The 25,495-nt window shown below is 30.2% G+C and overlaps 1 protein-coding gene across 2 annotated transcripts in view; it reads left to right on the plus strand.

Moving 5' to 3' along the window:
• The first annotated feature begins 574 nt into the window (after positions 1 to 574).
• Positions 575 to 25,495, plus strand: part of LOC139394483 (ATP-binding cassette sub-family C member 12-like) — a 95,575-nt gene continuing 70,654 nt past the window's right edge. For both annotated transcript variants that reach the window (XR_011629827.1, XM_071142557.1), the window contains exons 1-5: positions 575 to 747; positions 2,325 to 2,472; positions 2,595 to 2,831; positions 4,517 to 4,690; positions 5,108 to 5,255. Coding sequence is in view for 1 of the 2 variants with exons in the window: in XM_071142557.1 (XP_070998658.1) it covers positions 611 to 747; positions 2,325 to 2,472; positions 2,595 to 2,831; positions 4,517 to 4,690; positions 5,108 to 5,255 (844 nt within the window). In the remaining variant the exon portion in view is untranslated. The remainder of the gene's footprint in view (positions 748 to 2,324; positions 2,473 to 2,594; positions 2,832 to 4,516; positions 4,691 to 5,107; positions 5,256 to 25,495) is intronic.

A 25,495-nucleotide genomic window follows, 5' to 3' on the forward strand; every position in this document is an offset into this window, starting at 1 on the left:
TCCCTAACCCATAATACCCCTAACCCATAATACCCCTAACCCATAATACCCCTAACCCATAATAACCCTAACCCATAATAACCCTAATCCATTATAACCCTAACCCCTAACCCATAATAACCCTAACCCCTAACCCATAATAACCCTAACCCATAATAACCCTAACCCATAATACCCCTAACCCATAACCCATAATAACCCTAACCCATAATAACCCTAACCCATAATACCCCTATCCCTAACCCATAATAACCCTAACCCGTAATACCCCTAACCCATAATAACCCTATCCCTAACCCATAATAACCCTAACCCGTAATACCCCTAACCCCTAACCCATAATAACCCTAACCCATAATAACCCTAACCCATAATAACCCTAACCCATAATAACCCTAACCCATAATAACCCTAACCCGTAATACCCATAATACCCCTAACCCATAATACCCCTAACCCATAATACCCCTAACCCATAATAACCCTAACCCCTAACCCATAATAACCCTAACCCCTAATAACCCTCTATGGGATTGGATCTTTTCATACAACAGTGTGTATAATTGTTGTTGCACCCTGATGTTGTCTGTCTCTGTCCAGGTCCAACCCCATGGACGATGCGGGCTTCTTCTCCTTCACCTCGTTTGCCTGGATGACTCCCATGATGTGGAGCCTGTTCAGGAACCGACTGGACAAGAGCTCCCTGTCTCTGTCTTCTCATGATGGGGCCGAAACCAATGGGAAGAGGTGGGACTCATTATGTTAACCCGAGTTAGCCCACTGAGCTAATGCCTAGGCATTGTCTGTCAATGAGAAGAGGTGGGACTCATTATGTTAACCCTAGTTAGCCCACTGGGCTAATGCCTAGGCATTGTCTGTCAATGGGAAGAGGTGGGACTCATTGTGAATGTGGGACTCGCACCATGAATCTATAACCAACCGGGTTTTGAATCATGTTAGCCCACTGAGCTAAAGCCCTGGACTTATCTGTCAATGGGAAAAGGTTTGTCTATGACAATGAATGAGTAATGGACTGGGTATCGAACACAGGTTAGCATGGCTAAAGACTGTGTTAGCCCACTGGGTTTAAGGTGTTGTCTGTGAGAGTTTAGTCACATCGTCAGGTTTCAGACAGGGTTAGCCCACTGAGGTAAACGTGTTATCTGTGAGAGTTTAGTCACATCGTCAGGGTTTCAGACAGGGTTAGCCCACTGAGGTAAACGTGTTATCTGAGAGAGTTTAGTCACATCGTCAGGGTTTCAGACAGGGTTAGCCCACTGAGGTAAAGGTGTTGTCAGTGAGAGTTTAGTCACATCGTCAGGGTTTCAGACAGGGTTAGCCCACTGAGGTAAACGTGTTATCTGTGAGAGTTTAGTCACATCGTCAGGTTTCAGACAGGGTTAGTCCACTGGGTTTAAGGTGTTATCTGTGAGAGTTTAGTCACATCGTCAGGTTTCAGACAGGGTTAGCCCACTGAGGTAAACGTGTTATCTGTGAGAGTTTAGTCACATCGTCAGGGTTTCAGACAGGGTTAGCCCACTGAGGTAAACGTGTTATCTGAGAGAGTTTAGTCACATCGTCAGGGTTTCAGACAGGGTTAGCCCACTGAGGTAAACGTGTTATCTGTGAGAGTTTAGTCACATCGTCAGGTTTCAGACAGGGTTAGTCCACTGGGTTTAAGGTGTTATCTGTGAGAGTTTAGTCACATCGTCAGGTTTCAGACAGGGTTAGCCCACTGAGGTAAATCCTAGGTGTTATCAGTGAGAGTTTAGTCAACTCTTCAGGTTTCAGACAGGGTTAGCCCACTGAGGTAAAGGTGTTATCAGTGAGAGTTTAGTCAACTCTTCAGGTTTCAGACAGGGTTAGCCCACTGAGGTAAAGGTGTTATCTGTGAGAGTTTAGTCACATCGTCAGGGTTTCAGACAGGGTTAGCCCACTGAGGTAAAATTTGTTATCTGTGAGAGTTTAGTCACATCGTCAGGGTTTCAGACAGGGTTAGCCCACTGAGGTAAAGGTGTTATCTGTGAGAGTTTAGTCACATCGTCAGGGTTTCAGACAGGGTTAGTCCACTGAGGTAAAGGTGTTATCTGTGAGAGTTTAGTCACATCGTCAGGGTTACTCATCATAAACATGTGACATCACATCACCTTTACCCATAAATGGGGAAGTAAACTGTTTAAATATGAATTCAAAATATATAATTAAATGTTTGTTTATTTGGCCCCGTGTCACCCTGTGCTTGTCAACGGCGTGTTTGGTTGAGCTCTGTGTTGTCTGTGACAAAACAAAAGGACAGCATTTGATGAACTCTTCTTCCTCTGTAGGTTTGAGAGGCTTTGGGAGGAAGAGGTAGCTAAGGTGGGACTAGAGAAAGCTTCTTTAGGTGGAGTCTTCATGCGCTTCCAAAGGACCCGATTACTGGTGGCCTTCCTCGTCTCCATCCTCTTCACGCTCTCTGTGTTTATCGGACCGGTCTGTGATTCAAAATGGATTCATTTCCTGCAGAGATGATTCATTTAACACATTATCGAATGTTTAGAAAACAACAACTGTTTATTGATGCGTGTGTGTGTGTGTGTGTGTGTGTGTTCCAGGCGGTTCTGGTATATGAGATCCTGAACTATGCAGAAGCCCCTGGGACGTCTACTCTGCTCCACGGTGTGGGTCTGTGTGTGGCTCTGTTCACCTCAGAGTTCTCTAAAGCCTTCTTTGCCTCTCTACTGTGGGCTGTTAACTTGAGGACGGCCATCAGGGTGAAGAGTGCCTTCTCTGTCGTCGCCTTCCAGAAGATCATCTCTCTCAGATCCGTCAGCAACCTCTCTGTGGGAGAGGTACTGTCACACAGATACCATTATGATGTTCTCCTGTTCTCTTTTCCTTCCTGTGGGTTCAGTACTGTGGGGCGGCAGGGTAGACTAGTGGTTAGAGTGGAGGGACGGCAGGTGGTCTAGTGGTTAGAGTGGAGTGTAGGGGCGGCAGGTAGTCTAGTGGTTAGAGTGGAGGGACGGCAGGTAGTCTAGTGGTTAGAGTGGAGTGTAGGGGCGGCAGGTAGTCTAGTGGTTAGAGTGGAGGGACGGCAGGTAGTCTAGTGGTTAGAGTGGAGGGGAGGTAGGTAGTCTGGTGGTTAGAGTGAAGGGGAGGCAGGTAGACTAGTGCTTAGAGTGGAGGGACGGCAGGTAGCCTAGTGGTTAGAGTGGAGGGACGGCAGGTAGACTAGTGGTTAGAGTGGAGGGGCGGCAGGTGGCCTAGTGGTTAGAGTGGAGGGACGGCAGGTAGCCTAGTGCCTTAGAGTGGAGGGGCGGCAGGAAGACTAGTGGTTAGAGTGGAGGGGTGGCAGGTAGACTAGTGGTTAGAGTGGAGGGGCGGCAGGTAGCCTAGTGGTTAGAGTGGAGGGGAGGCAGGTAGACTAGTGGTTAGAGTGGAGGGGAGGCAGGTAGACTAGTGGTTAGAGTGGAGGGGCGGCAGGTACCCTAGTGGTTAGAGTGGAGGGACGGCAGGTAGCCTAGTGGTTAGAGTGGAGGGACGGCAGGTAGCCTAGTGGTTAGAGTGGAGGTAGTGACATAGTGAAGGTTATGTTGTAGAGGGTAGTTTCCTGTATATGTCCTGGTGACATAGTGTTGTAGAGGGTAGTTTCCTGTATATGTCCTGGTGACATAGTGTTGTTGAGGGTAGTATCCTGTATATGTCCTGGTGACATAGTGTTGTGGAGGGTAGTATCCTGTATATGTCCTGGTGCCATAGTGAAGGTTCTGTTGTAGAGGGTAGCATCCTGTATATGTCCTGGTGACATAGTGTTGTGGAGGGTAGTATCCTGTATATGTCCTGGTGACATAGTGTTGTAGAGGGTAGTATCCTGTATATGTCCTGGTGACATAGTGTTGTGGAGGGTAGTATCCTGTATATATCCTGGTGACATTGTGTTGTGGAGGGTAGTATCCTGTATATATCCTGGTGACATTGTGTTGTGGAGGGTAGTATCCTGTATATATCCTGGTGACATAGTGAAGGTTATGTTGAGGATGGTAGTATCCTGTATAAGTCCTTGCCGAATCCAAATGTTTCTAATTCTACAACATGTAGGAGCTTATATTCTCACCTGCTCGTATGTTCTCTCTCCTTTCTCTCTCTCTCTCTCCCCTCTCTCTCTCCTCTCTGTCTCTGTCTCTCTCTCCTCTCTCTCTCTCTCTCTCTCTCTCTCTCTCTCCTCTCTCTCTCTCTCTCCTCTCTCTCTCTCTCTCCTTTCTCTCTCTCTTTCGCTCTCTCCCTCTCCTCTCTCGCTCTCTTGCTCTCTCGCTCTCTCCTTCTCCTCTCCTCCCTCTCTCTCCCTATCCTCTCTCACCTTTCTCTTTCTCTCCCCTGCTCTCTTTCTCTCTCCTCTCTCTCTCGCTCTCCCCTCTCCTCTCTCTCTCTCTCTCTCCGTTCTCTCTCTCTCCTCTTTCTTTCTTTCTCTTCCCCCTCTCCCCGCTCGTCTCTTTTTCCCCTCTCCTCTCTCTGTCCCTCCCTCTCCTCCCTCCAGATGATCAACGTGCTGACCAGTGATGGCTACAGGATGTTTGAGGCTGTGCTGTTTGGTACCTTCCTGCTGTGTATCCCTGTGCTACTGACCGCCTGTATGATCTACGCCTGCTACACTCTAGGATACACTGCCCTCATAGGAGTCTCTGTCTACCTCGTATTCATCCCCATACAGGTACTAACCCTCATAGGAGTGTCTGTCTACCTCGTATTCATCCCCATACAGGTACTAACCCTCATAGGAGTCTCGGTCTACCTCATCTCCATCCCCACACAGGTACTAACCCTCATAGGAGTCTCTGTCTACCTCATCTTCATCCCCACACAGGAACTAACCCTAACCCTCATAGGAGTCTCTGTCTACCTCATCTCCATCCCCACACAGGTACTAACCCTCATAGGAGGTTCTGTCTACCTCATCTTCATCCCCAAACAGGAAGTAACCCTAACCCTCATAGGAGTCTCTGACTCTGACCAGTATGCTATTCTGTTGTCTGTAGTTTACCATGGGCCAGACTGACCAGTATGTTGTCGTGTTGTCTGTAGTTTACCATGGGCCAGACTGACCAGTATGTTGTCGTGTTGTCTGTAGTTTTTCATGGCCAGACTGATCCAAGTGTTCAGGAGGAAGGCGGTGAGCGTCACAGACACTCGTGTCCGCACCATGAACGAGGTTCTCACTTGCATCAAACTCATCAAGATGTATGCCTGGGAAACCTCCTTCGAGAAGAAAATCACCGGTAAGGAAGAGTAGGGTCACCACAGGGTGTTAGGAAGGTATCTAAAGAGGATACTGAAGGTGTTTATTGGCCAAATACCATTTCCTGACAATATAGTAATGTGTAGATCTGTATGAAAAAAACTATTTTGAATCCTTTTTAGTTGTAATTTTAAAGCAGAAATATTTGAAAAAAAGTTCAAAGGTGTGTAGACTTTCTACAGGCACTGTACATACTAGTATATTATTAGAGTTCTATAGTCACTGTACATACTAGTATATTATTAGAGTTCTATAGTCACAGTACATACTAGTATATTATTATAGTTCTATAGTCACTGTACATACTAGTATATTATTAGAGTTCTATAGGCACTGTATATACTAGTATATTATTAGAGTTCTATAGTCACTGTATATACTAGTATATTATTATAGTTCTATAGTCACTGTACATACTAGTATATTATTATAGTTCTATAGTCACTGTACATACTAGTATATTATTAGAGTTCTATAGGCACTGTATATACTAGTATATTATTATAGTTCTATAGTCACTGTATATACTAGTATATTATTATAGTTCTATAGTCACTGTATATACTAGTATATTATTAGAGTTCTATAGTCACTGTATATACTAGTATATTATTAGAGTTCTATAGTCACTGTATATACTAGTATATTATTATAGTTCTATAGTCACTGTAGATACTAGTATATTATTAGAGTTCTATATTATTAGAGTTCTATAGGCACTGTATATACTAGTATATTATTAGAGTTCTATAGTCACTGTACATACTAGTATATTATTAGAGTTCTATAGTCACTGTATATACTAGTATATTATTATAGTTCTATAGTCACTGTACATACTAGTATATTATTAGAGTTCTATAGTCACTGTATATACTAGTATATTATTAGAGTTCTATAGTCACTGTATATACTAGTATATTATTAGAGTTCTATAGTCACTGTATATACTAGTATATTATTAGAGTTCTATAGTCACTGTATATACTAGTATATTATTAGAGTTCTATAGTCACTGTATATACTAGTATATTATTAGAGTTCTATAGTCACTGTATATACTAGTATATTATTAGAGTTCTATATTATTAGAGTTCTATAGGCACTGTATATACTAGTATATTATTAGAGTTCTATAGTCACTGTACATACTAGTATATTATTAGAGTTCTATAGTCACTGTATATACTAGTATATTATTAGAGTTCTATAGTCACTGTATATACTAGTATATTATTAGAGTTCTATAGTCACTGTATATACTAGTATATTATTAGAGTTCTATAGTCACTGTATATACTAGTATATTATTAGAGTTCTATAGTCACTGTATATACTAGTATATTATTAGAGTTCTATAGTCACTGTATATACTAGTATATTATTAGAGTTCTATAGTCACTGTATATACTAGTATATTATTAGAGTTCTATAGTCACTGTATATACTAGTATATTATTAGAGTTCTATATTATTAGAGTTCTATAGGCACTGTATATACTAGTATATTATTAGAGTTCTATAGTCACTGTATATACTAGTATATTATTAGAGTTCTATAGTCACTGTATATACTAGTATATTATTAGAGTTCTATAGTCACTGTACATACTAGTATATTATTAGAGTTCTATAGTCACTGTATATACTAGTATATTATTAGAGTTCTATAGTCACTGTACATACTAGTATATTATTAGAGTTCTATAGTCACTGTACATACTAGTATATTATTAGAGTTCTATAGTCACTGTATATACTAGTATATTATTAGAGTTCTATAGTCACTGTACATACTAGTATATTATTAGAGTTCTATAGTCACTGTACATACTAGTATATTATTAGAGTTCTATAGTCACTGTATATACTAGTATATTATTAGAGTTCTATAGTCACTGTAGATACTAGTATATTATTATAGTTCTATAGTCACTGTACATACTAGTATATTATTAGAGTTCTATAGTCACTGTAGATACTAGTATATTATTATAGTTCTATAGTCACTGTATATACTAGTATATTATTATAGTTCTATAGTCACTGTAGATACTAGTATATTATTATAGTTCTATAGTCACTGTACATACTAGTATATTATTAGAGTTCTATAGTCACTGTAGATACTAGTATATTATTATAGTTCTATAGTCACTGTATATACTAGTATATTATTATAGTTCTATAGTCACTGTACATACTAGTATATTATTAGAGTTCTATAGTCACTGTACATACTAGTATATTATTAGAGTTCTATAGTCACTGTACATACTAGTATATTATTAGAGTTCTATAGTCACTGTACATACTAGTATATTATTATAGTTCTATAGTCACTGTACATACTAGTATATTATTATAGTTCTATAGTCACTGTAGATACTAGTATATTATTAGAGTTCTATAGTCACTGTACATACTAGTATATTATTAGAGTTCTATAGTCACTGTATATACTAGTATATTATTAGAGTTCTATAGTCACTGTACATACTAGTATATTATTATAGTTCTATAGTCACTGTAGATACTAGTATATTATTAGAGTTCTATAGTCACTGTACATACTAGTATATTATTATAGTTCTATAGTCACTGTATATACTAGTATATTATTAGAGTTCTATAGTCACTGTACATACTAGTATATTATTATAGTTCTATAGTCACTGTATATACTAGTATATTATTAGAGTTCTATAGTCACTGTACATACTAGTATATTAATATAGTTCTATATTATTAGAGTTCTATATTAATATAGTTCTATAGTCACTGTATATACTAGTATATTATTAGAGTTCTATAGTCACTGTACATACTAGTATATTATTATAGTTCTATAGTCACTGTATATACTAGTATATTATTAGAGTTCTATAGTCACTGTACATACTAGTATATTAATATAGTTCTATAGTCACTGTATATACTAGTATATTATTAGAGTTCTATAGTCACTGTACATACTAGTATATTATTATAGTTCTATAGTCACTGTACATACTAGTATATTATTAGAGTTCTATAGTCACTGTACATACTAGTATATTATTAGAGTTCTATAGTCACTGTAGATACTAGTATATTATTATAGTTCTATAGTCACTGTATATACTAGTATATTATTATAGTTCTATAGTCACTGTAGATACTAGTATATTATTATAGTTCTATAGTCACTGTACATACTAGTATATTATTAGAGTTCTATAGTCACTGTAGATACTAGTATATTATTATAGTTCTATAGTCACTGTATATACTAGTATATTATTATAGTTCTATAGTCACTGTACATACTAGTATATTATTAGAGTTCTATAGTCACTGTACATACTAGTATATTATTAGAGTTCTATAGTCACTGTACATACTAGTATATTATTAGAGTTCTATAGTCACTGTACATACTAGTATATTATTATAGTTCTATAGTCACTGTACATACTAGTATATTATTATAGTTCTATAGTCACTGTAGATACTAGTATATTATTAGAGTTCTATAGTCACTGTACATACTAGTATATTATTAGAGTTCTATAGTCACTGTATATACTAGTATATTATTAGAGTTCTATAGTCACTGTACATACTAGTATATTATTATAGTTCTATAGTCACTGTAGATACTAGTATATTATTAGAGTTCTATAGTCACTGTAGATACTAGTATATTATTAGAGTTCTATAGTCACTGTACATACTAGTATATTATTATAGTTCTATAGTCACTGTACATACTAGTATATTATTATAGTTCTATAGTCACTGTAGATACTAGTATATTATTAGAGTTCTATAGTCACTGTACATACTAGTATATTATTATAGTTCTATAGTCACTGTATATACTAGTATATTATTATAGTTCTATAGTCACTGTATATACTAGTATATTATTAGAGTTCTATAGTCACTGTACATACTAGTATATTATTATAGTTCTATAGTCACTGTATATACTAGTATATTATTAGAGTTCTATAGTCACTGTACATACTAGTATATTAATATAGTTCTATATTATTAGAGTTCTATATTAATATAGTTCTATAGTCACTGTATATACTAGTATATTATTAGAGTTCTATAGTCACTGTACATACTAGTATATTATTATAGTTCTATAGTCACTGTATATACTAGTATATTATTAGAGTTCTATAGTCACTGTACATACTAGTATATTAATATAGTTCTATAGTCACTGTATATACTAGTATATTATTAGAGTTCTATAGTCACTGTACATACTAGTATATTATTATAGTTCTATAGTCACTGTACATACTAGTATATTATTAGAGTTCTATAGTCACTGTACATACTAGTATATTATTAGAGTTCTATAGTCACTGTATATACTAGTATATTATTAGAGTTCTATATTATTAGAGTTCTATAGTCACTGTATATACTAGTATATTATTAGAGTTCTATAGTCACTGTATATACTAGTATATTATTAGAGTTCTATATTATTAGAGTTCTATAGTCACTGTATATACTAGTATATTATTAGAGTTCTGTAGTCACTGTACATACTAGTATATTAATATAGTTCTATAGTCACTGTATATACTAGTATATTATTATAGTTCTATAGTCACTGTATATACTAGTATATTATTAGAGTTCTATAGTCACTGTACATACTAGTATATTATTAGAGTTCTATAGTCACTGTATATACTAGTATATTATTAGAGTTCTATATTATTAGAGTTCTATAGTCACTGTATATACTAGTATATTATTAGAGTTCTATAGTCACTGTATATACTAGTATATTATTAGAGTTCTATAGTCACTGTACATACTAGTATATTATTAGAGTTCTATAGTCACTGTACATACTAGTATATTATTAGAGTTCTATAGTCACTGTATATACTAGTATATTATTAGAGTTCTATAGTCACTGTACATACTAGTATATTATTAGAGTTCTATAGTCACTGTATATACTAGTATATTATTAGAGTTCTATAGTCACTGTATATACTAGTATATTATTATAGTTCTATAGTCACTGTATATACTAGTATATTATTAGAGTTCTATAGTCACTGTACATACTAGTATATTATTAGAGTTCTATAGTCACTGTATATACTAGTATATTATTAGAGTTCTCAATTATTAGAGTTCTATAGTCACTGTACATACTAGTATATTATTAGAGTTCTATAGTCACTGTATATACTAGTATATTATTAGAGTTCTATAGTCACTGTACATACTAGTATATTATTAGAGTTCTATAGTCACTGTATATACTAGTATATTATTAGAGTTCTATAGTCACTGTACATACTAGTATATTATTAGAGTTCTATAGTCACTGTATATACTAGTATATTATTAGAGTTCTCAATTATTAGAGTTCTATAGTCACTGTACATACTAGTATATTATTAGAGTTCTATAGTCACAGTACATACTAGTATATTATTAGAGTTCTATAGTCACAGTACATACTAGTATATTATTAGAGTTCTATAGTCACTGTATATACTAGTATATTATTAGAGTTCTATAGTCAATGTATATTCTAGTATATTATTAGAGTTCTATATTATTAGAGTTCTATATTATTAGAGTTCTATATTATTAGAGTTCTATAGTCACTGTACATACTAGTATATTATTAGAGTTCTATAGTCACTGTATATACTAGTATATTATTAGAGTTCTATAGTCACTGTATATACTAGTATATTATTAGAGTTCTATAGTCACTGTATATACTAGTATATTATTAGAGTTCTATAGTCACTGTATATACTAGTATATTATTAGAGTTCTATAGTCAATGTACATACTAGTATATTATTAGAGTTCTATAGTCACTGTATATACTAGTATATTATTAGAGTTCTATAGTCACTGTACATACTAGTATATTATTAGAGTTCTATAGTCACTGTATATACTAGTATATTATTAGAGTTCTATAGTCAATGTACATACTAGTATATTATTAGAGTTCTATAGTCACTGTACATACTAGTATATTATTAGAGTTCTATAGTCACTGTACATACTAGTATATTATTAGAGTTCTATAGTCACTGTACATACTAGTATATTATTATAGTTCTATAGTCACAGTACATACTAGTATATTATTAGAGTTCTATAGTCACTGTACATACTAGTATATTATTATAGTTCTATAGTCACTGTACATACTAGTATATTATTAGAGTTCTATATTATTAGAGTTCTATAGTCACAGTACATACTATTATATTATTAGAGTTCTATAGTCACTGTACATGCTAGTATATTATTAGAGTTCTATATTATTAGAGTTCTATAGTCACTGTACATACTAGTATATTATTAGAGTTCTATATTATTAGAGTTCTGTAGTCACTGTACATACTAGTATATTATTAGAGTTCTATAGTCACTGTACATACTAGTATATTATTAGAGTTCTATAGTCACTGTACATACTAGTATATTATTAGAGTTCTATATTATTAGAGTTCTATAGTCACTGTACATACTAGTATATTATTAGAGTTCTAGAGTCACTGTACATACTAGTATATTATTAGAGTTCTATAGTCACTGTACATACTAGTATATTATTAGAGTTCTATAGTCACTGTACATACTAGTATAATATTAGAGTTCTATAGTCACTGTACATACTAGTATATTATTAGAGTTCTAAATTATTAGAGTTCTATAGTCACTGTACATACTAGTATATTATTAGAGTTCTATATTATTAGAGTTCTGTAGTCACTGTACATACTAGTATATTATTAGAGTTCTATAGTCACTGTACATACTAGTATATTATTAGAGTTCTAGAGTCACTGTACATACTAGTATATTATTAGAGTTCTATAGTCACTGTACATACTAGTATAATATTAGAGTTCTATAGTCACTGTATATACTAGTATATTATTAGAGTTCTATAGTCACTGTACATACTAGTATATTATTAGAGTTCTAGAGTCACTGTACATACTAGTATATTATTAGAGTTCTAGAGTCACTGTACATACTAGTATATTATTAGAGTTCTATAGTCACTGTACATACTAGTATATTATTAGAGTTCTATATTATTAGAGTTCTATAGTCACTGTACATACTAGTATATTATTAGAGTTCTATATTATTAGAGTTCTATAGTCACTGTACATACTAGTATATTATTAGAATTCTATATTATTAGAGTTCTGTAGTCACTGTACATACTAGTATATTATTAGAGTTCTATATTATTAGAGTTCTGTAGTCACTGTATAGTATATTATTAGAGTTCTATAGTCACTGTACCTACTAGTATATTATTAGAGTTCTATAGTCACTGTATATACTAGTATATTATTAGAGTTCTATAGTCACTGTACATACTAGTATATTATTAGAGTTCTATAGTCACAGTACATACTAGTATATTATTAGAGTTCTATAGTCACTGTACATACTAGTATATTATTATAGTTCTATAGTCACTGTACATACTAGTATATTATTAGAGTTCTATATTATTAGAGTTCTATAGTCACAGTACATACTAGTATATTATTAGAGTTCTATAGTCACTGTACATGCTAGTATATTATTAGAGTTCTATATTATTAGAGTTCTATAGTCACTGTACATACTAGTATATTATTAGAGTTCTATATTATTAGAGTTCTGTAGTCACTGTACATACTAGTATATTATTAGAGTTCTATAGTCACTGTACATACTAGTATATTATTAGAGTTCTAGAGTCACTGTACATACTAGTATAATATTAGAGTTCTATAGTCACTGTATATACTAGTATATTATTAGAGTTCTAGAGTCACTGTACATACTAGTATATTATTAGAGTTCTAGAGTCACTGTACATACTAGTATATTATTAGAGTTCTAGAGTCACTGTACATACTAGTATATTATTAGAGTTCTATAGTCACTGTACATACTAGTATATTATTAGAGTTCTATATTATTAGAGTTCTATAGTCACTGTACATACTAGTATATTATTAGAGTTCTATATTATTAGAGTTCTATAGTCACTGTACATACTAGTATATTCATATAGTTCTATAGTCACTGTACATACTAGTATATTATTATAGTTCTATAGTCACTGTACATACTAGTATATTATTATAATTCTATATTCACTGTACATACTAGTATATTATTAGAGTTCTATAGTCACTGTACATACTAGTATATTATTAGAGTTCTATATTATTAGAGTTCTGTAGTCACTGTACATACTAGTATATTATTAGAGTTCTATATTCACTGTACATACTAGTATATTATTAGAGTTCTATAGTCACTGTATATACTAGTATATTATTAGAGTTCTATAGTCACTGTACATGCTAGTATATTATTAGAGTTCTATATTATTAGAGTTCTATAGTCACTGTACATACTAGTATATTATTAGAGTTCTATATTATTAGAGTTCTGTAGTCACTGTACATACTAGTATATTATTAGAGTTCTATAGTCACTGTACATACTAGTATATTATTAGAGTTCTAGAGTCACTGTACATACTAGTATATTACTAGAGTTCTATAGTCACTGTACATTCTAGTATATTATTAGAGTTCTATAGTCACTGTACATACTAGTATATTATTAGAGTTCTATAGTCACTGTACATACTAGTATATTATTAGAGTTCTATATTATTAGAGTTCTATAGTCACAGTACATACTAGTATATTATTAGAGTTCTATAGTCACTGTACATGCTAGTATATTATTAGAGTTCTATATTAGAGTTCTATAGTCACTGTACATACTAGTATATTATTAGAGTTCTATATTATTAGAGTTCTGTAGTCACTGTACATACTAGTATATTATTAGAGTTCTATAGTCACTGTACATACTAGTATATTATTAGAGTTCTAGAGTCACTGTACATACTAGTATATTACTAGAGTTCTATAGTCACTGTACATACTAGTATATTATTAGAGTTCTATAGTCACTGTATATACTAGTATATTATTAGAGTTCTATAGTCACTGTACATACTAGTATATTACTAGAGTTCTATATTATTAGAGTTCTATATTATTAGAGTTCTATATTATTAGAGTTCTATAGTCACTGTACATAATAGTATATTAATATAGTTCTATAGTCACTGTATATACTAGTATATTATTAGAGTTCTATAGTCACTGTACATACTAGTATATTACTAGAGTTCTATATTATTAGAGTTCTATATTATTAGAGTTCTATATTATTAGAGTTCTATAGTCACTGTACATAATAGTATATTAATATAGTTCTATAGTCACTGTATATACTAGTATATTAATATAGTTCTATAGTCACTGTACATACTAGTATATTATTAGAGTTCTATAGTCACTGTACATACTAGTATATTATTAGAGTTCTATAGTCACAGTACATACTAGTATATTATTAGAGTTCTATAGTCACAGTACATACTAGTATATTATTAGAGTTCTATAGTCACTGTACATGCTAGTATATTATTAGAGTTCTATATTAGAGTTCTATAGTCACTGTACATACTAGTATATTATTAGAGTTCTATATTATTAGAGTTCTGTAGTCACTGTACATACTAGTATATTATTAGAGTTCTATAGTCACTGTACATACTAGTATATTATTAGAGTTCTAGAGTCACTGTACATACTAGTATATTACTAGAGTTCTATAGTCACTGTACATACTAGTATATTATTAGAGTTCTATAGTCACTGTATATACTAGTATATTATTAGAGTTCTATAGTCACTGTACATACTAGTATATTACTAGAGTTCTATATTATTAGAGTTCTATATTATTAGAGTTCTATAGTCACTGTACATAATAGTATATTAATATAGTTCTATAGTCACTGTATATACTAGTATATTATTAGAGTTCTATAGTCACTGTACATACTAGTATATTACTAGAGTTCTATATTATTAGAGTTCTATATTATTAGAGTTCTATAGTCACTGTACATAATAGTATATTAATATAGTTCTATAGTCACTGTACATACTAGTATATTAATATAGTTCTATAGTCACTGTACATACTAGTATATTATTAGAGTTCTATAGTCACTGTACATACTAGTATATTAATATAGTTCTATAGTCACTGTACATACTAGTATATTATTAGAGTTCTATAGTCACTGTACATACTAGTATATTATTAGAGTTCTATAGTCACTGTACATACTAGTATATTAATATAGTTCTATAGTCACTGTACATACTAGTATATTATTAGAGTTCTATAGTCACTGTACATACTAGTATATTATTAGAGTTCTATAGTCACTGTACATACTAGTATATTATTATAGTTCTATAGTCACTGTACATACTAGTATATTATTAGAGTTCTATATTATTAGAGTTCTATAGTCACAGTACATACTAGTATATTATTAGAGTTCTATAGTCACTGTACATGCTAGTATATTATTAGAGTTCTATATTATTAGAGTTCTATAGTCACTGTACATACTAGTACATTATTAGAGTTCTATATTATTAGAGTTCTGTAGTCACTGTACATACTAGTATATTACTAGAGTTCTATAGTCACTGTACATACTGTATATTATTAGAGTTCTATAGTCACTGTATATACTAGTATATTATTAGAGTTCTATAGTCACTGTACATACTAGTATATTATTAGAGTTCTATATTATTAGAGTTCTATAGTCACTGTACTAACTAGTATATTATTAGAGTTCTATAGTCACTGTACTAACTAGTATATTATTTGAGTTCTATAGTCACTGTACATACTAGTATATTAATATAGTTCTATAGTCACTGTACATACTAGTATATTATTAGAGTTCTATAGTCACTGTACATACTAGTATATTATTAGAGTTCTATAGTCACTGTACATACTAGTATATTAATATAGTTCTATAGTCACTGTACATACTAGTATATTATTAGAGTTCTATAGTCACTGTACATACTAGTATATTAATATAGTTCTATAGTCACTGTACATACTAGTATATTATTAGAGTTCTATATTATTAGAGTTCTATAGTCACTGTACATACTAGTATATTAATATAGTTCTATAGTCACTGTACATACTAGTATATTATTAGAGTTCTATAGTCACTGTACATACTAGTATATTATTAGAGTTCTATAGTCACTGTACATGCTAGTATATTATTAGAGTTCTATATTATTAGAGTTCTATAGTGACTGTACATACTAGTACATTATTAGAGTTCTATATTATTAGAGTTCTGTAGTCACTGTACATACTAGTATATTATTAGAGTTCTATAGTCACTGTACATACTAGTATATTACTAGAGTTCTATAGTCACTGTACATACTAGTATATTATTAGAGTTCTATAGTCACTGTATATACTAGTATATTATTAGAGTTCTATAGTCAATGTACATACTAGTATATTATTAGAGTTCTATATTATTAGAGTTCTATAGTCACTGTACTAACTAGTATATTATTAGAGTTCTATAGTCACTGTACATACTAGTATATTAATATAGGTCTATAGTCACTGTACATACTAGTATATTATTAGAGTTCTATAGTCACTGTACATACTAGTATATTATTAGAGTTCTATAGTCACTGTACATACTAGTATATTATTATAGTTCTATAGTCACTGTACATACTAGTATATTATTAGAGTTCTATATTATTAGAGTTCTATATTATTAGAGTTCTATATTATTAGAGTTCTATAGTCACTGTACATAATAGTATATTAATATAGTTCTATAGTCACTGTATATACTAGTATATTAATATAGTTCTATAGTCACTGTACATACTAGTATATTATTAGAGTTCTATAGTCACTGTACATACTAGTATATTAATATAGTTCTATAGTCACTGTACATACTAGTATATTATTAGAGTTCTATATTATTAGAGTTCTATATTATTAGAGTTCTATAGTCACTGTACATAATAGTATATTAATATAGTTCTATAGTCACTGTATATACTAGTATATTAATATAGTTCTATAGTCACTGTACATACTAGTATATTATTATAGTTCTATAGTCACTGTACATACTAGTATATTATTAGAGTTCTATATTATTAGAGTTCTATAGTCACAGTACATACTAGTATATTATTAGAGTTCTATAGTCACTGTACATGCTAGTATATTATTAGAGTTCTATATTATTAGAGTTCTATAGTCACTGTACATACTAGTACATTATTAGAGTTCTATATTATTAGAGTTCTGTAGTCACTGTACATACTGTATATTATTAGAGTTCTATAGTCACTGTATATACTAGTATATTATTAGAGTTCTATAGTCACTGTACATACTAGTATATTATTAGAGTTCTATATTATTAGAGTTCTATAGTCACTGTACTAACTAGTATATTATTAGAGTTCTATAGTCACTGTACTAACTAGTATATTATTTGAGTTCTATAGTCACTGTACATACTAGTATATTAATATAGTTCTATAGTCACTGTACATACTAGTATATTATTAGAGTTCTATAGTCACTGTACATACTAGTATATTATTAGAGTTCTATAGTCACTGTACATACTAGTATATTAATATAGTTCTATAGTCACTGTACATACTAGTATATTATTAGAGTTCTATAGTCACTGTACATACTAGTATATTAATATAGTTCTATAGTCACTGTACATACTAGTATATTATTAGAGTTCTATATTATTAGAGTTCTATAGTCACTGTACATACTAGTATATTAATATAGTTCTATAGTCACTGTACATACTAGTATATTATTAGAGTTCTATAGTCACTGTACATACTAGTATATTATTAGAGTTCTATAGTCACTGTACATGCTAGTATATTATTAGAGTTCTATATTATTAGAGTTCTATAGTGACTGTACATACTAGTACATTATTAGAGTTCTATATTATTAGAGTTCTGTAGTCACTGTACATACTAGTATATTATTAGAGTTCTATAGTCACTGTACATACTAGTATATTACTAGAGTTCTATAGTCACTGTACATACTAGTATATTATTAGAGTTCTATAGTCACTGTATATACTAGTATATTATTAGAGTTCTATAGTCAATGTACATACTAGTATATTATTAGAGTTCTATATTATTAGAGTTCTATAGTCACTGTACTAACTAGTATATTATTAGAGTTCTATAGTCACTGTACATACTAGTATATTAATATAGTTCTATAGTCACTGTACATACTAGTATATTATTAGAGTTCTATAGTCACTGTACATACTAGTATATTATTAGAGTTCTATAGTCACTGTACATACTAGTATATTATTATAGTTCTATAGTCACTGTACATACTAGTATATTATTAGAGTTCTATATTATTAGAGTTCTATATTATTAGAGTTCTATATTATTAGAGTTCTATAGTCACTGTACATAATAGTATATTAATATAGTTCTATAGTCACTGTATATACTAGTATATTAATATAGTTCTATAGTCACTGTACATACTAGTATATTATTAGAGTTCTATAGTCACTGTACATACTAGTATATTAATATAGTTCTATAGTCACTGTACATACTAGTATATTATTAGAGTTCTATAGTCACTGTACATACTAGTATATTATTAGAGTTCTATAGTCACTGTACATACTAGTATATTAATATAGTTCTATAGTCACTGTACATACTAGTATATTATTAGAGTTCTATAGTCACTGTACATACTAGTATATTATTATAGTTCTATAGTCACTGTACATACTAGTATATTATTAGAGTTCTATATTATTAGAGTTCTATAGTCACAGTACATACTAGTATATTATTAGAGTTCTATAGTCACTGTACATGCTAGTATATTATTAGAGTTCTATATTATTAGAGTTCTATAGTCACTGTACATACTAGTACATTATTAGAGTTCTATATTATTAGAGTTCTGTAGTCACTGTACATACTAGTATATTATTAGAGTTCTATAGTCACTGTACATACTAGTATATTACTAGAGTTCTATAGTCACTGTACATACTAGTATATTATTAGAGTTCTATAGTCACTGTATATACTAGTATATTATTAGAGTTCTATAGTCACTGTACATACTAGTATATTATTAGAGTTCTATATTATTAGAGTTCTATAGTCACTGTACATACTAGTATATTATTATAGTTCTATAGTCACTGTACATACTAGTATATTATTAGAGTTCTATATTATTAGAGTTCTATAGTCACAGTACATACTAGTATATTATTAGAGTTCTATAGTCACTGTACATGCTAGTATATTATTAGAGTTCTATATTATTAGAGTTCTATAGTCACTGTACATACTAGTACATTATTAGAGTTCTATATTATTAGAGTTCTGTAGTCACTGTACATACTAGTATATTATTAGAGTTCTATAGTCACTGTACATACTAGTATATTATTAGAGTTCTATAGTCACTGTACATGCTAGTATATTATTAGAGTTCTATATTATTAGAGTTCTATAGTCACTGTACATACTAGTACATTATTAGAGTTCTATATTATTAGAGTTCTGTAGTCACTGTACATACTAGTATATTATTAGAGTTCTATAGTCACTGTCCATACTAGTATATTACTAGAGTTCTATAGTCACTGTACATACTAGTATATTATTAGAGTTCTATAGTCACTGTATATACTAGTATATTATTAGAGTTCTATAGTCAATGTACATACTAGTATATTATTATAGTTCTATATTATTAGAGTTCTATAGTCACTGTACTAACTAGTATATTATTAGAGTTCTATAGTCACTGTACATACTAGTATATTAATATAGTTCTATAGTCACTGTACATACTAGTATATTATTAGAGTTCTATAGTCACTGTACATACTAGTATATTATTAGAGTTCTATAGTCACTGTACATACTAGTATATTATTATAGTTCTATAGTCACTGTACATACTAGTATATTACTAGAGTTCTATATTATTAGAGTTCTATATTATTAGAGTTCTATATTATTAGAGTTCTATAGTCACTGTACATAATAGTATATTAATATAGTTCTATAGTCACTGTATATACTAGTATATTAATATAGTTCTATAGTCACTGTACATACTAGTATATTATTAGAGTTCTATAGTCACTGTACATACTAGTATATTATTAGAGTTCTATAGTCACTGTACATACTAGTATATTAATATAGTTCTATAGTCACTGTACATACTAGTATATTATTAGAGTTCTATAGTCACTGTACATACTAGTATATTATTAGAGTTCTATAGTCACTGTACATACTAGTATATTATTATAGTTCTATAGTCACTGTACATACTAGTATATTATTAGAGTTCTATATTATTAGAGTTCTATAGTCACAGTACATACTAGTATATTATTAGAGTTCTATAGTCACTGTACATGCTAGTATATTATTAGAGTTCTATATTATTAGAGTTCTATAGTCACTGTACATACTAGTACATTATTAGAGTTCTATATTATTAGAGTTCTGTAGTCACTGTACATACTAGTATATTATTAGAGTTCTATAGTCACTGTACATACTAGTATATTACTAGAGTTCTATAGTCACTGTACATACTAGTATATTATTAGAGTTCTATAGTCACTGTATATACTAGTATATTATTAGAGTTCTATAGTCACTGTACATACTAGTATATTATTAGAGTTCTATATTATTAGAGTTCTATAGTCACTGTACTAACTAGTATATTATTAGAGTTCTATATTATTAGAGTTCTATAGTCACTGTACTAACTAGTATATTATTAGAGTTCTATAGTCACTGTACATACTAGTATATTAATATAGTTCTATAGTCACTGTACATACTAGTATATTATTAGAGTTCTATAGTCACTGTACATACTAGTATATTATTAGAGTTCTATAGTCACTGTACATACTAGTATATTAATATAGTTCTATAGTCACTGTACATACTAGTATATTATTAGAGTTCTATAGTCACTGTACATACTAGTATATTAATATAGTTCTATAGTCACTGTACATACTAGTATATTATTAGAGTTCTATATTATTAGAGTTCTATAGTCACTGTACATACTAGTATATTATTAGAGTTCTATAGTCACTGTACATACTAGTATATTATTAGAGTTCTATAGTCACTGTACATACTAGTATATTATTAGAGTTCTATATTATTAGAGTTCTATAGTCACTGTACATACTTGTATATTATTAGAGTTCTATAGTCACTGTACATACTAGTATATTAATATAGTTCTATAGTCACTGTACATACTAGTATATTATTAGAGTTCTATAGTCACTGTACATACTAGTATATTATTAGAGTTCTATAGTCACTGTACATGCTAGTATATTATTAGAGTTCTATATTATTAGAGTTCTATAGTCACTGTACATACTAGTACATTATTAGAGTTCTATATTATTAGAGTTCTGTAGTCACTGTACATACTAGTATATTATTAGAGTTCTATAGTCACTGTACATACTAGTATATTACTAGAGTTCTATAGTCACTGTACATACTAGTATATTATTAGAGTTCTATAGTCACTGTACATACTAGTATATTATTATAGTTCTATAGTCACTGTACATACTAGTATATTATTAGAGTTCTATATTATTAGAGTTCTATAGTCACAGTACATACTAGTATATCATTAGAGTTCTATAGTCACTGTACATGCTAGTATATTATTAGAGTTCTATATTATTAGAGTTCTATAGTCACTGTACATACTAGTACATTTTTAGAGTTCTATATTATTAGAGTTCTGTAGTCACTGTACATACTAGTATATTATTAGAGTTCTATAGTCACTGTACATACTAGTATATTACTAGAGTTCTATAGTCACTGTACATACTAGTATATTAGAGTTCTATAGTCACTGTATATACTAGTATATTATTAGAGTTCTATAGTCACTGTACATACTAGTATATTATTAGAGTTCTATATTATTAGAGTTCTATAGTCACTGTACTAACTAGTATATTATTAGAGTTCTATAGTCACTGTACATACTAGTATTTTAATATAGTTCTATAGTCACTGTATATACTAGTATATTATTAGAGTTCTATAGTCACTGTATATACTAGTATATTAATATAGTTCTATAGTCACTGTACATACTAGTATATTATTAGAGTTCTATATTATTAGAGTTCTATAGTCACTGTACATACTAGTATATTATTAGAGTTCTATAGTCACTGTACATACTAGTATATTACTAGAGTTCTATAGTCACTGTATATACCAGTATATTAATATAGTTCTATAGTCACTGTACATACTAGTATATTATTAGAGTTCTATACTATTAGAGTTCTATATTATTATAGTTCTATAGTCACTGTACATACTAGTATATTATTAGAGTTCTATATTATTAGAGTTCTATATTATTAGAGTTCTATAGTCACTGTACATACTAGTATATTAATATAGTTCTATAGTCACTGTATATACTAGTATATTATTAGAGTTCTATAGTCACTGTACATACTAGTATATTATTAGAGTTCTATAGTCACTGTACATACTAGTATATTAATATAGTTCTATAGTCACTGTATATACTAGTATATTATTAGAGTTCTATAGTCACAGTACATACTAGTATATTATTAGAGTTCTATAGTCACTGTACATACTAGTATATTAATATAGTTCTATAGTCACTGTACATACTAGTGTATTATTAGAGTTCTATATTATTAGAGTTCTATAGTCACTGTACATACTAGTATATTATTAGAGTTCTATATTATTAGAGTTCTATAGTCACTGTACATACTAGTATATTATTAGAGTTCTATAGTCACTGTACATACTAGTATATTATTAGAGTTCTATAGTCACTGTACATACTAGTATATTATTAGAGTTCTATATTATTAGAGTTCTATAGTCACTGTACATACTAGTATATTATTAGAGTTCTATAGTCACTGTACATACTAGTATATTAATATAGTTCTATAGTCACTGTACATACTAGTATATTATTAGAGTTCTATAGTCACTGTACATACTAGTATATTATTAGAGTTCTATAGTCACTGTACATGCTAGTATATTATTAGAGTTCTATATTATTAGAGTTCTATAGTCACTGTACATACTAGTACATTATTAGAGTTCTATATTATTAGAGTTCTGTAGTCACTGTACATACTAGTATATTATTCGAGTTCTATAGTCACTGTACATACTAGTATATTACTAGAGTTCTATAGTCACTGTACATACTAGTATATTATTAGAGTTCTATAGTCAATGTACATACTAGTATATTATTAGAGTTCTATATTATTAGAGTTCTATAGTCACTGTACTAACTAGTATATTATTAGAGTTCTATAGTCACTGTACATACTAGTATATTAATATAGTTCTATAGTCACTGTACATACTAGTATATTATTAGAGTTCTATAGTCACTGTACATACTAGTATATTATTAGAGTTCTATAGTCACTGTACATACTAGTATATTATTAGAGTTCTATATTATTAGAGTTCTATAGTCACTGTACATACTAGTACATTTTTAGAGTTCTATATTATTAGAGTTCTGTAGTCACTGTACATACTAGTATATTATTAGAGTTCTATAGTCACTGTACATACTAGTATATTACTAGAGTTCTATAGTCACTGTACATACTAGTATATTAGAGTTCTATAGTCACTGTATATACTAGTATATTATTAGAGTTCTATAGTCACTGTACATACTAGTATATTATTAGAGTTCTATATTATTAGAGTTCTATAGTCACTGTACTAACTAGTATATTAATATAGTTCTATAGTCACTGTACATACTAGTATATTATTAGAGTTCTATATTATTAGAGTTCTATAGTCACTGTACATACTAGTATATTATTAGAGTTCTATAGTCACTGTACATACTAGTATATTACTAGAGTTCTATAGTCACTGTATATACCAGTATATTAATATAGTTCTATAGTCACTGTACATACTAGTATATTATTAGAGTTCTATACTATTAGAGTTCTATATTATTATAGTTCTATAGTCACTGTACATACTAGTATATTATTAGAGTTCTATATTATTAGAGTTCTATATTATTAGAGTTCTATAGTCACTGTACATACTAGTATATTAATATAGTTCTATAGTCACTGTATATACTAGTATATTATTAGAGTTCTATAGTCACTGTACATACTAGTATATTATTAGAGTTCTATAGTCACCGTACATACTAGTATATTAATATAGTTCTATAGTCACTGTATATACTAGTATATTATTAGAGTTCTATAGTCACAGTACATACTAGTATTTTAATATAGTTCTATAGTCACTGTATACACTAGTATATTATTAGAGTTCTATAGTCACTGTATATACTAGTATATTAATATAGTTCTATAGTCACTGTACATACTAGTATATTATTAGAGTTCTATAGTCACTGTACATACTAGTATATTATTAGAGTTCTATATTATTAGAGTTCTATAGTCACTGTACATACTAGTATATTATTAGAGTTCTATAGTCACTGTACATACTAGTATATTACTAGAGTTCTATAGTCACTGTATATACCAGTATATTAATATAGTTCTATAGTCACTGTACATACTAGTATATTATTAGAGTTCTATACTATTAGAGTTCTATATTATTATAGTTCTATAGTCACTGTACATACTAGTATATTATTAGAGTTCTATATTATTAGAGTTCTATATTATTAGAGTTCTATAGTCACTGTACATACTAGTATATTAATATAGTTCTATAGTCACTGTATATACTAGTATATTATTAGAGTTCTATAGTCACTGTACATACTAGTATATTATTAGAGTTCTATAGTCACTGTACATACTAGTATATTAATATAGTTCTATAGTCACTGTATATACTAGTATATTATTAGAGTTCTATAGTCACAGTACATACTAGTATATTATTAGAGTTCTATAGTCACTGTACATACTAGCATATTAATATAGTTCTATAGTCACTGTACATACTAGTGTACTATTAGAGTTCTATATTATTAGAGTTCTATAGTCACTGTACATACTAGTATATTATTAGAGTTCTATAGTCACTGTACATACTAGTATATTATTAGAGTTCT

The sequence above is a fragment of the Oncorhynchus clarkii genome, unplaced genomic scaffold (genome assembly GCF_045791955.1).
Source record: "Oncorhynchus clarkii lewisi isolate Uvic-CL-2024 unplaced genomic scaffold, UVic_Ocla_1.0 unplaced_contig_11132_pilon_pilon, whole genome shotgun sequence".
Lineage (NCBI taxonomy): Eukaryota > Metazoa > Chordata > Actinopteri > Salmoniformes > Salmonidae > Oncorhynchus > Oncorhynchus clarkii.